Source organism: Mytilus californianus, unplaced genomic scaffold (genome assembly GCF_021869535.1).
Source record: "Mytilus californianus isolate M0D057914Y unplaced genomic scaffold, xbMytCali1.0.p SCAF_10, whole genome shotgun sequence".
NCBI classification, from domain to species: domain Eukaryota; kingdom Metazoa; phylum Mollusca; class Bivalvia; order Mytilida; family Mytilidae; genus Mytilus; species Mytilus californianus.
The window spans coordinates 30865667-30877913 of NW_026262582.1; the positions used below are offsets into that span (position 1 = coordinate 30865667).

The 12247-nt window shown below is 33.6% G+C and overlaps 1 protein-coding gene across 4 annotated transcripts in view; it reads left to right on the forward strand.

Annotated features, from left to right (window-relative positions):
* LOC127717921 (integrator complex subunit 9-like) overlaps positions 1–12247 on the forward strand; it is a 51264-nt gene that overhangs the window by 13143 nt on the left and 25874 nt on the right. For all 4 annotated transcript variants that reach the window (XM_052223788.1, XM_052223789.1, XM_052223790.1 and 1 more), the window contains one exon: positions 9996–10116. In XM_052223788.1, the coding sequence (XP_052079748.1) occupies positions 9996–10116 (121 nt within the window). The remainder of the gene's footprint in view (positions 1–9995; positions 10117–12247) is intronic.

Below are 12247 nucleotides of genomic sequence, written 5' to 3' on the forward strand. Positions count from 1 at the left end.
AAGTTAGTAGACCATTGTAGACTGTCACTCTTTATAAATAGGAGTGATTGCCCTTAAATGAGGATTTTTTTTTACACTCTTTTGTGTTTTCGAGCTAAAACTAAAGAAGATAGAGAGAAATTTAGCAGACAAAACTTTATCAATACAAGATTAACAAAAAGAGATTTTTGTCATGAATTATATTCTTGTCTAAAATCATGAAAATGTTGGAGAGTGTCTATTGTTGAATATGCACATAGATCTAGGTGAGCGACACAGGCTCTTTAGCGCCTCTAGTTCTCATTGTTGTAGACTTAACGGTGGTCAATAATTGCTTTCTACCACTTCAATTTTGTTGTCTACTTGGGATTCATAAGACATCTCCTCGTTTTTGTCAAGCCTGCAACCTTTATTGCAGAAGGCTTGACATAGGGATAGTGAACCGGTTGTGGTGGCATTAACTAACTTCTTAAACGCTTAATATTTCAGAAGGTAGAAGACCTGGATGCTTCATACTTTGTATATAGATGCCTTATGATATGAAGTTTCTGTCTGTCATATGTCCATTGTCCTTGACCTCATTTTCATGGTTCAGTGACTACTTGGAAAAAAAGAATTTTTTTTTATGTTAATTTCTCTCTTATTATGAGTAATAGGATAACTATATTTGGTATGTGTGTACCTTGCAAGGTCCTCATGCCTGTCAGACAGTTTTCACTTGACCTCAACCTCATTTCATAGATCAGTGAACAAGGTTAAGTTTTCGTGGTCAAGTCTATATCTCAGATACTATAAGCAATAGGTCTACTATATTTGGTGTATGTAATGATTGTATTAAAGGTGTACTTGTCCAACTGGCAGGTGTCATCTGACCTTGACCTCATTTTAATGGTTCAGTGGTAATAGTTTAGTTTTTGTGTTTTGGTCTGTTTTTCTCATACTGTATTCAATAGGTTAACTATATTTGGTCTATGGAAATATTTTACGATGTACATATCAGTCTGGAAGGTTTTATTTGGCCTTGACCTCATTTTCACGGCTCATTGCTCAATGTTAAGTTTTTATGTTTTGGTCTGTTTTTCTAATACTGTATGCAGTAGGTCAACTATATTTGGTGTATGAAAACATTTTTATGATGTACATGTCAGTCTGGCAGGTTTTATTTGATCTCGACCTCATTTTCATGGTTCATTGCTTTTGTTAAGTTTTTGTGTTTTTGTCTGTTTTTCTTAAACTTTAAGTAATAGGTCAACTATATTTGGTGTATGGAATGATTGTAAGGTGTTTATGTCTGTCTGGCAGGTATCATCTGACCTTCACCTCATTTTCATGGTTCATTGGTCAATGTTCAGTTTTCCTGGTTAACTTTGTTTCTTAGATACTATAAGCAATAGGTCAACAATATTTGATGCATGGAATGATTTTAAGGTGTACATGTCTGTCTGGCGGGGTTCATCTGACCTTGACTTCATTTTCATGGTTCATTGGTCAATATAAAATATCCATGGTTTGGTCTGTTTCTTTTATAATATAAGCAATAGGAAATCTAAATTCTTTGTATGGAATGATTGTATTAAAGGTGTACATGTATTTCCGGCTTGGTTTATCTGACCTTGACCTCATTTTCTTGGATCATAAATGTTAATGTGAAACTAATTGTAGTTAAACTTTATATGTAGGACTATCAACATAAAATCAATGGTCAGTATAGTAGGCGAGACATTTCAGTGTGTGCACTCTTGTTATGGAAACATTCTTCTATCATTGTCTATGGCTAATTGATTAACACAACAACAACAGAAACACCACCAACAAATATTTTATTTGCCAATCACAACCCACAATGAGTTGAAAAATCACAATTATCACACATTATAGAATAGTTTAAAAAAGAATAACATGATTTAAGGTTTGATTTGATTGATTAACATTTGATATATTAAATAAAAGAAAGAAGTTAATGTTTTTTTTTTTTTTTTTTTAACATTTTTAAGTTGCTGTCTTTTTGACAAATACCCACATATTTGTTTTATACTTTGGCAGTTGGTTGAAATAATTTCTTTAATAAACAATGACTATTTGATAAACAGAACAACAACAATCACTTGATTGAAGAAATATTTTGAGCGATTATTTTTACTTTTGTTCCATTTCCCAAAACGGGATTTTACCAGAGTGTTCAGCGTATTAAACAATAACATGCTCTAAATGCCTGCACAATATCTGGGAAGGATTATTTCGGAATCCCTTTTCCTATTTAATCAATATTTCTAGATCCAACCCTAGGTCTGACCTTTCAGATTTAATTCAAATATTTTCGTAAGCTTTAGAGATCTAGTTTGATGTATTTTGATTGAGGACTCAAAGTTAAGTCAATTTGACGCTATGTATTTTAGCCTTCTTGTTTTTGTTTATTGTCCATTGTGTACACCCAATCCATAAAACTCCTTTTTTGTCGATATTAAGACAAAAAGGTAATTCGATTCCTAAGCATTTTACATCCATACATGCAATGACTTCCCCAGAAGGATTTAATACATGTATAGCATGATTTATACTATCAGTAACTAAAATCATTTCTGAAGAGGTTATTGCCACATCTTTTGCACACATTTTAACATGATCTGAGTGGATACTATAACAGCCATTGTAGGTCCAATGGAGTTGTCCCCCATAATCTAACATTACTATCCTACCCTCAAATTCTTTGTTTATAACATCTACAACTATTATCTTATCATGGAAAGTTTTGACTCTATGAGGGTATGTTAACAGTCTCTGATTGTCCTTATCATATTCAATAATATGTTGTACGTAACCATCCTGGTTCATAATTACAAGTCTTCTGATACAATCTTTTGGTGGGGGAAGTGTTATAGGAGAAGATTCTGTCAAACCTACTATTAACTTATTATCTTTAGTTACATAAACACAAGAAGTTTTTAATGGAGTAAATGACTTAAATGTCTTTATCTGTCCATCTGTGGTATATAGTTTAAAATCACATTTTCTAGATGACACAAGCATTTCTTTATCACTAATCCATGCCATATCAAACACTTGTATCTGAAATTCTCTTTCTATTTTGATATTATTAGTTTCAATTTATACTGTTTGTAATTTTGAATGTTTTGGGTTAGCAAAGTTTCCAATAAATGCAGTATTGTCACTACTGAACTGTAAAGCTACCACACTTTCAACATCACTTTGAAAAGTGTGTATGAGTTCCATTTCTGGGACTATATAAATATCACCAAGCATCGACTGACCTACTTTCTTCACCTCCATACTCCTAGGAATGAACTTTGTCTTCTTTGGTTTAATTTTTTTAACCCAACACTTTGGCAGTGATTTTTCTAAAGTTTTACTAGTAGTGAAAATGTCTTCAACTTGATGAGACTGTAGCACTTGGTTTAGATTCTTTTTCTTGGTTTCCCACTCCTCCTCTATCTTTTTTATTTCAGAAAGTTCTGTTTTTATCTTATTTTCTAATGGTTTCCATTTAGCATCAAGTTCTTGTAAGAGGTCTTTAGCATGTTTTGAAATGACTTCTTTCATTTCTTTCTCAGTTTGCAGAATTATGTCCCTTGTTTCTTGAAAATTGTTTTCACCATCAGAAAGAACTTTTTGCAGTTTATCCTTTTCATTCTTAAAGAACTGAAGATTGGATTCAAACTTCTTTATGAGTTCCTTCATTTCAGAAATGATTTCATCATATCTTTCATCAAGGGCTTTGTAGTCATGCATTTTATGAGTCTCGTTTAAACATTTGGAACAAGCAGGCTTACTGCAGTCTTTACAGAAAACAAAGCACTTTTGATTGACATGGATTGTACACACCATGTTTTCGAGTTCCACTTTACGCACTGAAGTGGCAAAATCCTCAATACCAAAGTCTCTAATATTTATAATTTCATGTTCCATAGATGCCTTGATTTTGCCATGTATCTTTGAATTGCTCAGTTGACATAGAAATAGTTCACAGTTAACACACTTCCACTTAATCTCTGGAGATTCTTCACAGAATTGACACACAGTAGGAGTCTGTGCTATTCATGTAGACTGAGAAGACGCCATTTTTTGTAATATGTCAATATAAGATTTCAACTATGTTCAGATAACATCAGTTGCTTTTAAAATAACAGTATATTTGATCATTGTAGGTTGATTTTCACAGGTAAAATCAAGATTATGTCATATGATAAATTTACAAACAAATACCAGATAAAGTGATTATCATTCAGATGATTAAAGAACTGACAACTATAGATATGACAAGTAATAGTTATACACCGAGGGATAGGTGTGTATGGATAAGAAACCCCATCGGCCGAAGGCCGGAGGGGTTTCTTATCCAGACACGCCGTATCCCGAGGTGTATAACTAACTTACACCCCACTCTAAACCCTATATTTGTTAACATTGATTATAAAATGAAAAAAAAAAACGATAGCATATTTATTGACAATATCAAACCATGATTTATAAAAATATTTTTTTTTATTACATGAAACCCCACTAGTAACCTTTTTTTGGTTATCTTCGTCCAAACTTTGACAAGTGAGTATATTTTACAAATGTCAAAGTTGTTTTGCATATTCCCGTTAAATCCATGTGCTAATATGGATCAGCAGGTCAAGGTTGACTGTTTCGTGTATTCTTATTACAAACAAAAAATACAACATACTCCTGGTATACAGTTGTCAATATGGACGGGTATAAGACGGACGACATTTTGTGGCAAGCGTTGGATTTGGTATAAGAGACTAAAGACAAAGACAATATTATAACCCAAAGTAACGGTACTTACCTGTATCAGTTTAGTAAAGGTAATCATAACTGTATTTTATATCTTACGATTTTATCAAAAACGAAAGCCCCCCTCCCCCCTCTTCTCGAGAATAAACAAACATTCATATTGGAACATACTAAGGGATAGGTGTGTCTGCATTAAAAACCCGACTACCAGACACGCTCAACATACAATATTTAATATAGAGGAACTCCCTTTTTGGGGGCAATCAGGGGCTGATCCCGGGAGTTCCCAACTCAAGAGAACAGGGGGTGGGGTCCAACCATTCAAATGCATTGATCTTTTAAATAAAAGTCGGGTCCAACCCGCGGAATCCCCATTTTTTTAAAAGATCAATGCTTTAGAATAGAGACATATGACTGGGATAAAAAAAATTACCTTCAAGCAAAAGAGTATTTAAAGGATTATTTTTGTATTCCATATAGATGCTTATTGGAATTTCCTAAAATGTTTTTTTTTAATATCATGAAACAATTTGTAGTGAACACTATTAGTAATTTCTTAATGTGTTCATGCTATTTAAAAAATAATCAATTTCTATTGTTACGAATAACAATGGACTTTGTTTGTGGGGTGTTGAAGCAGGGGTTTCCCGAAACCCCGCTCGTCACACCTTGTTGCTAAAATCCATTGTTATTCGTAACAATAGATCTATTCAATTTACACATGTTCCAGAAATAGAAACTATGAAGTATAACAATAGAACTGGGGTGTAAGAACTTTGATTGTGTCTCAGATAAACTTATTCACAACTTTTTAAACTGCAGAATTATGAACTTGGCAAACTGTTAATTCAGAAATTAATGTATGCATTTATAATTGTGAATTACTGGTTACTGGTAAAAAAGAGAGATTTAATTAAAACAACTGCAAAATTTATGTGAAGCAACAACTGAAATTAGAAATGAGAATTTTTATTATTGCACAATTATACTGTTGTAATTTTTGCATTAAAAAATTACGGCAATAATATCTGAATTTACAATACTGTTTAGACATGAAGACTGTAGTAAGATGGCTGTTACTTTGCATTATACATCATATCTCCTTTTATTGATCTTAATTGATTAAGTCAGGCGCTTACATTGAGTGACAGTATAAACTCGTGAGGACACTCACCCCCTTATGAATTGTGAATGTCCCCTTGGTATATTCCATCTCTTTTTAATTTCTAAAAGAAATGAATGCTTCTTTTTGTAATTTTTAGCTCACCGGGGCCCATGGGCCCCATGTGAGCTTATGCCATCACTTGGCGTCCGTCGGCGTCCGTTGTTCATCGTCGTCGTCTGTCATCGTAAACTATTTCAAGAATCTTCTCCTCCGAAACTACTGGGCCAAATACCTTCAAACTTTAACTGAATGTTCCTTAGTGTATCTAGTTAATAAAATGTATCCGAAGTTTTGATCCATCAACAAACATGGCCACCATGGCTAATAATAGAACATAGGGGTCAAAAGCAGTTTTTGGCTTATATCTCAAAAACTACAGCAGTTAGAGCAAAAGTGACATGGAGTTAAAGTGATGAATAAGTCAAGATCTATCTGCTATGAAATTTTCAGACCAATTGTAGGGTTACTGTCCGAAATAGTATATTTTTATGAAATTTTACTGTATTTATACAACCGCAAAAAAATTTTGTGGTCGTATATTGGTATGACGTTGGTGTTGTCGCCGTCGTCGGGCGTAGTTGTCGTCGTCCGAAGACACATTGGTTTTCGCACTCTAACTTTAATTTAAGTTAATGGATCTCTATGAAATTTTACCATAAGGTTCAATACCACAAAAGGAAGGTTGGGATTGATTTTGGGGGTTATGGTACCAACAGTTAAGGAATTAGGGGCCAAAAAGGGGCCAAAAATAAGTATTTTTGTAACTTCCAGACATAACTTGTGTGTTAGTGTATGTATCTCTCTGACATTGTACCACAAGGTTCCATATCACAAAGGGAATGCTTGGATTGATTTTGGGGGTAATTGCCTTAAAATTTTAGGAATTAGGGGCAAAAAAAGCGGCAAAAAAACAAGCATTTTTCTAGTTTCATGACAATAACTTGTGTGTAAGTGTATGGATCTTTCTGAAATTGTACTACAAGGTTCCATATTACAAAGGAAAAGCTGGAATTGAGTTTTGGAGTAATTGCCTAAAACGTTTAGGAATAAGGGGCCAAAAATAAGCATTTTTCTAGTTTCCATACAATAACTTGTGTTCAAGTGTATGGATCTCTCTGAAATTGTACTGCAAGTTACCATACCACAAAGGGAAGGCTGGGATTGATTTTGGGGGTAATTGCCTCAAAATTTTAGGAATTAGGGGCAGAAAGGGGCAAAAAAACAAGCATTTTTCTAGTTTCAGGACAATAACTTGTGTGTAAATGTATGGATCTTTATGAAATTGTACTACAAGGTTCCATATCACAAAGGGAAAGCTGGGTTTGAGTTTGGGGGTAATTGCCCAAAACGTTTAGGAATTTGGGGCCAAAAAGGGGTAAAATAACAAGCATTTTTCTAGTTTCCAGACAATAACTTGTGTTCAAGTGTACGGATCTCTCTGAAATTGTACTGCAAGGTACCATACCACAAAGGGAAGGCTGGGATTGAGTTTGGGGGTGATGAATCATAAGGGGGTTCAAAAAATTTGAGGGGGGATTTATTTTTCCTTTTTTTTCTTTAAAATTTTCCATTTTAAATTGGTTATTTCTGATTTATATATAAAAGCAAGTAATAATGATATGGTTTGAATAGGTAAATTAACATTTTTAAGTTCTTAGACCACATTCATTCTGTGTCAGAAACCTATGCTGTGTCAAATATTTAATCACAATCCAAATTCAGTGCTGTATCAAGCTTGAATGTTGTGTCCATACTTGCCCCAACTGTTCAGGGTTCGACCTCTGCGGTCGTATCAAGCTGCGCCCAGCGGAGCATTTTATTGGTTATTATCTTTAATATTATAACAGATAGAGAGAAAGTGTAAACGGCAAAAATGTTCAGCAAAGTAAGATCTACAAATAAGTCAAATGATCAAAATAGTCAATTGACTCCTTAAGGAGTTATTGCCCTTGAAATGTTTTTTTTTAATATTTTTTCGTGGAAGTCTATTACCTTTTCAAAAATCTTCTTCTCTGAAACTACTTTGCCAAATACTTAAAAACTTGAATTGAATGTTCCTTAGGGTATCTAGTTTATAGATTGTATTCGGAGATTTGATCCATTAAAAAAAAAATGGCGGCAGTTTCTAAAAATAGAACATAGGGGTCAAATGAAGTTTTTGGCTTTCATCTTAAAAACTAAAGCAGTAAAAGCAAAACTGACATAGGTGAAAGTGTTAAACAGGTTTAGATCTACCTGTCAAGAAATCTTCAGACCAATAGGACAACTTATTGTTGGGTTACTGCCCAGAAATAGTTAATATTTAGGAAATTTTACAGTTTTGGGTTATGTATTATCTTTATTATCAATATAGAAAGAGTGAAAGTGTAAATGACAAAATTAATCAGCAAAGTAAGATCTACAAATAATTATTTAAAGTCAAATGCCTGAAACTGAAATTACAGCCAGGTGAGCGATATCAGGCTCTATTGAGCCTCTTGTATTGGGGTGTAAAAGTGTTGACCGAAGCACATCTTGTATGAAGCGTGGAAGGGCTTCATTCTAAAATGTGTGCACGATCAACACTTTCATCCCAATAGAATTACAAAAAGAAGCATTCGTTTCTTATATCTACATTTTTATGCTAACAAGACCATGAAAAAAAACTTTTATCAAATTTTTCTTTTATCAATCTGCATTTTTTTGTGGAAGCACCTGTCATCACGAATGTAACCTATCATTTTGAAAATGAAGTTTAATTTTTGAATGACGCGTGATTGTTGTTAGCCAATCAAACAAACCGATTCTCATGAAACATACATGTAATGTTATTACATGTTTATATGAACCAAAAAACAAAAAACACACATAGATATTTTTGATGAATGAATATTTGTTTCAAAAAAATAAACATGGCTATAGCAAAACCAGTAACAGTTTTGTTATTAGATTGTTATGTCAACTGTTAAATAGTGAACTTATATTAGTTAACTTGAAAATCAGCATAATCAAAGAATTATAATAAATATAGAAATTATAGATTACTTTATGTTTAGTAAAATGTATTAAATATGATAAAGAACCTGTTCAAAACTGATATTAATATTACCCTAAAGCTTAATAGATTTCACCAAAGCACTTGACAGCACACAATAATATTGATATGGAAATGGGGAATGTGTCAAAGGGACAACAACCCGACCAAAGAGCAGAAAACAGCCCAAGGCCACCAATGGGCCTTCAACACAGTGAGAAAATCCTGCAACCGGAGGCTGGCTTCAACTGGACTACCCTAACTACCATCACCTGACTCCCTTAAAAAAAAACTATAGAAACTAACAACAACAAACAACACATTTTCCAACTTGCCTAACTTAAATGTACAGACACAAAATGTAATTGGGTTAAACCATGCAGTATTACATGTGTACATACCTCCTCTTTAAGATATCTAGACCATATGTCTAAGAACTGAAATACACAATTTAAATGTGAATGGTGCAGCTACCAACAAGATTCTGTATGACAGTTTTCTTTTATTGCATATTTATAACATTATTTACATGTGGCTGATGATCTTTATCCACCAAACTAGATCACAATTAATAGACATAATTTTACTCTCATCATTGAACAGGTTTGTTATCATATTACATTTTCCTAAACATAAAGTATTCTAAAGAACCGGTTTTTGGTGGATTCGTGTTTGTTTTTTCGACTTTATATTGATTGATTGATTGGTGTTTGCTTTACCCCGCCTCTTGACTTATGAGTTTGAATGTCCCTTTGGTATCTTTCGCCTCTTTTTTGCAAAGTTTCTATACAGGAAAAAAATAAATGAAACATTTAAATCTGGTTAAAAACATAGTAATTTATCAATGACATTAATTATGTTAATGGTTCCAATTTTATTTCACCAAATGAGCATTTCAACAAGCAAATTGTCTCTTCAGTGATGCTCAAGGCCAATATATTTTAAAATCCAAAACCTAATACAAATATTGAAGACCTTACAATTTTTTTTTAAAAAAGGCATAAAGATAGACAAATCCCAACAAGAAATATGTTTTATTTAAACTGTTTTCTATTGTAATGAACACCATTCTACTTTCAGTTTGCTGCCTCCTTTCCTAAAGGAAGCAGTCCAACCATTTGCCTGGAAAAAATGTTATACCAAGCATGACATTCAGTCATGTGTAGCCAGGGTACAAACAGTAGGATTCAATGAAAAAAGGGTATGTCAAACTGCCAATGATCATGATAAGAGGGGCTTCTTATATGGATCAAAAGCTCAAACCTCACTACAAGTTCAAGATGGCCCATAGCACTTGTTTTAGTAAAAATCTTTGTTAGAGGTTATTTCCTACTTAAATTGGGATATATATATAGTATTCTCATTGGTGTCTTGACATGGGATTATAGGTACAGAAGTGCAGCTGGGATTTAAAAAAAAACATTCATATAATGAAGTCTTGTGAAAAGCAAGACCCTTAAATATATTTTAGAGTAAAATCATAACCCATTCATATAATTCTCAGTTATCACATATACAGTTTTATTGTCGAGCCTGCAACTTTTGTTGCAGAAAGCCATCATAGGGATAGTGATCTGGCGGCGGCAGCGTTAGCTAACTTCTTAAAAGCTTTATATTTTAGAAGGTGGAAGGTCTGGATGCTTCATACTTTGTATATGGATGCCTCATGTTACAAGGTTTCCGTCAGTCACATGTCCAATGTCCTTGACCTCATTTTCATGGTTCAGTGACTACTTGAAAAAAAGTTAAGATTTTTTGTAATGTTAAATTCTCTCTTATCATAAGTAATAGGATAACTATATTTGGTATGTGCGTACCTTGCAAGGTCCTCATGCCCGTCAGACAGTTTTCACTTGACCTCAACCTCATTTCATGGATCAGTGAACAAGGTTAAGTTTTGGTGGTCAAGTCCATATCTCAGATACTATAAGCAATAGGTCTAGTATATTCGCTGAATGGAAGGACTGTAAGGTGTACATGTCCAACTGGCAGGTGTCATCTGACCTTGACCTCATTTTCATTGTTTAGTGGTTATAGTTAAGTTTTTGTGTTTTGGTCTGTTTTTCTAATACTATATGCAATAGTTCAACTATATTTGGTGTATGGAAATATTTTATGATCTATATGTCAGTCACACAGGTTTTATTTGACCTTGACCTCATTTTCAAGGTTCATTGCTCAGTGATAAGTTTTTGTGTTTTTGTCTGTTTTTCTTAAACTATAAGCAATAGGTCAACTATATTTGTTGTACGGAAGAATTGTTAGCTGTACATGCCTGCCTAGCATGGTTCATCTGACCTTGACCTCATTTTCATGGTTCATTGGTCAATGTTTAGTTTACTTGGTTAATGTTAAGTTTATGTGATAGTTGTAATAAAGCTTTATATTTAGGACTATCAACATAATATCAATGATTAGTAAAGAAGGCGAGACATTTCAGCATGTGCACTCTTGTATGACTGTTTTTACATGTTATATGTTTAAATTCCTTCATTAAGACAAATTAAAAGGTACACAATTTGTACATTATAAAAAAAGGGGATGTGGTATGATTGCCAATGAGACAACTATCACAAAAGTTCAAATGAAGTGGAAGTAAGCAATTATAGGCAACCGTACGGCCTTCAACAATGAGAAAAAAACCCATATCGTATGGTCGACCCCGACATGAAAAATATGAAACAATTCAATTGAGGAAACTAACGGCCTAATTTATAACAAAACAGTTTACGAAAAGCAAATATGATAGACATCAAACCAACGACAACACTGAACTACAGGCTCCTGACTTGGGACAGGCACATACAGAATGTGGCGGGGTTAAACATGTTTGTGAGCGCTCAACCCTCCCCTAACCTGGGACATGAACATTTAATACGAATAAATCGAGAATATCGTACGTATATGAAGAAAAATCAAGACGACCTAAACATATAAGTTTTTTTTATTGGATTAAAGATGGTTGTCCTTTTATGCTTTGTATAAAACTGAACAAAGCTTCAAATGATCGATTTATTGTCGAGCCTGCGACTTTTGTCTCAGAAAGCTCAACATAGGGATAGTGATCCGGCGGCGGCAGCGGCGTTAGCTAACTTCTTAAAAGCTTTATATTTTAGAAGGTGGAAGGTCTGGATGCTTCATACTTTGTATATGGATGCCTCATGTTACGAAGTTTCCATCAGTCACATGTCCAATGTCCTTGACCTCATTTTCATGGTTCAGTGACTACTTGAAAAAAAAGTTAAGATTTTTTGTAATGTTAAATTCTCTCTTATTATAAGTAATAGGATAACTATATTTGGTATGTTCGTACCTTGCAAGGTCCTCATGCC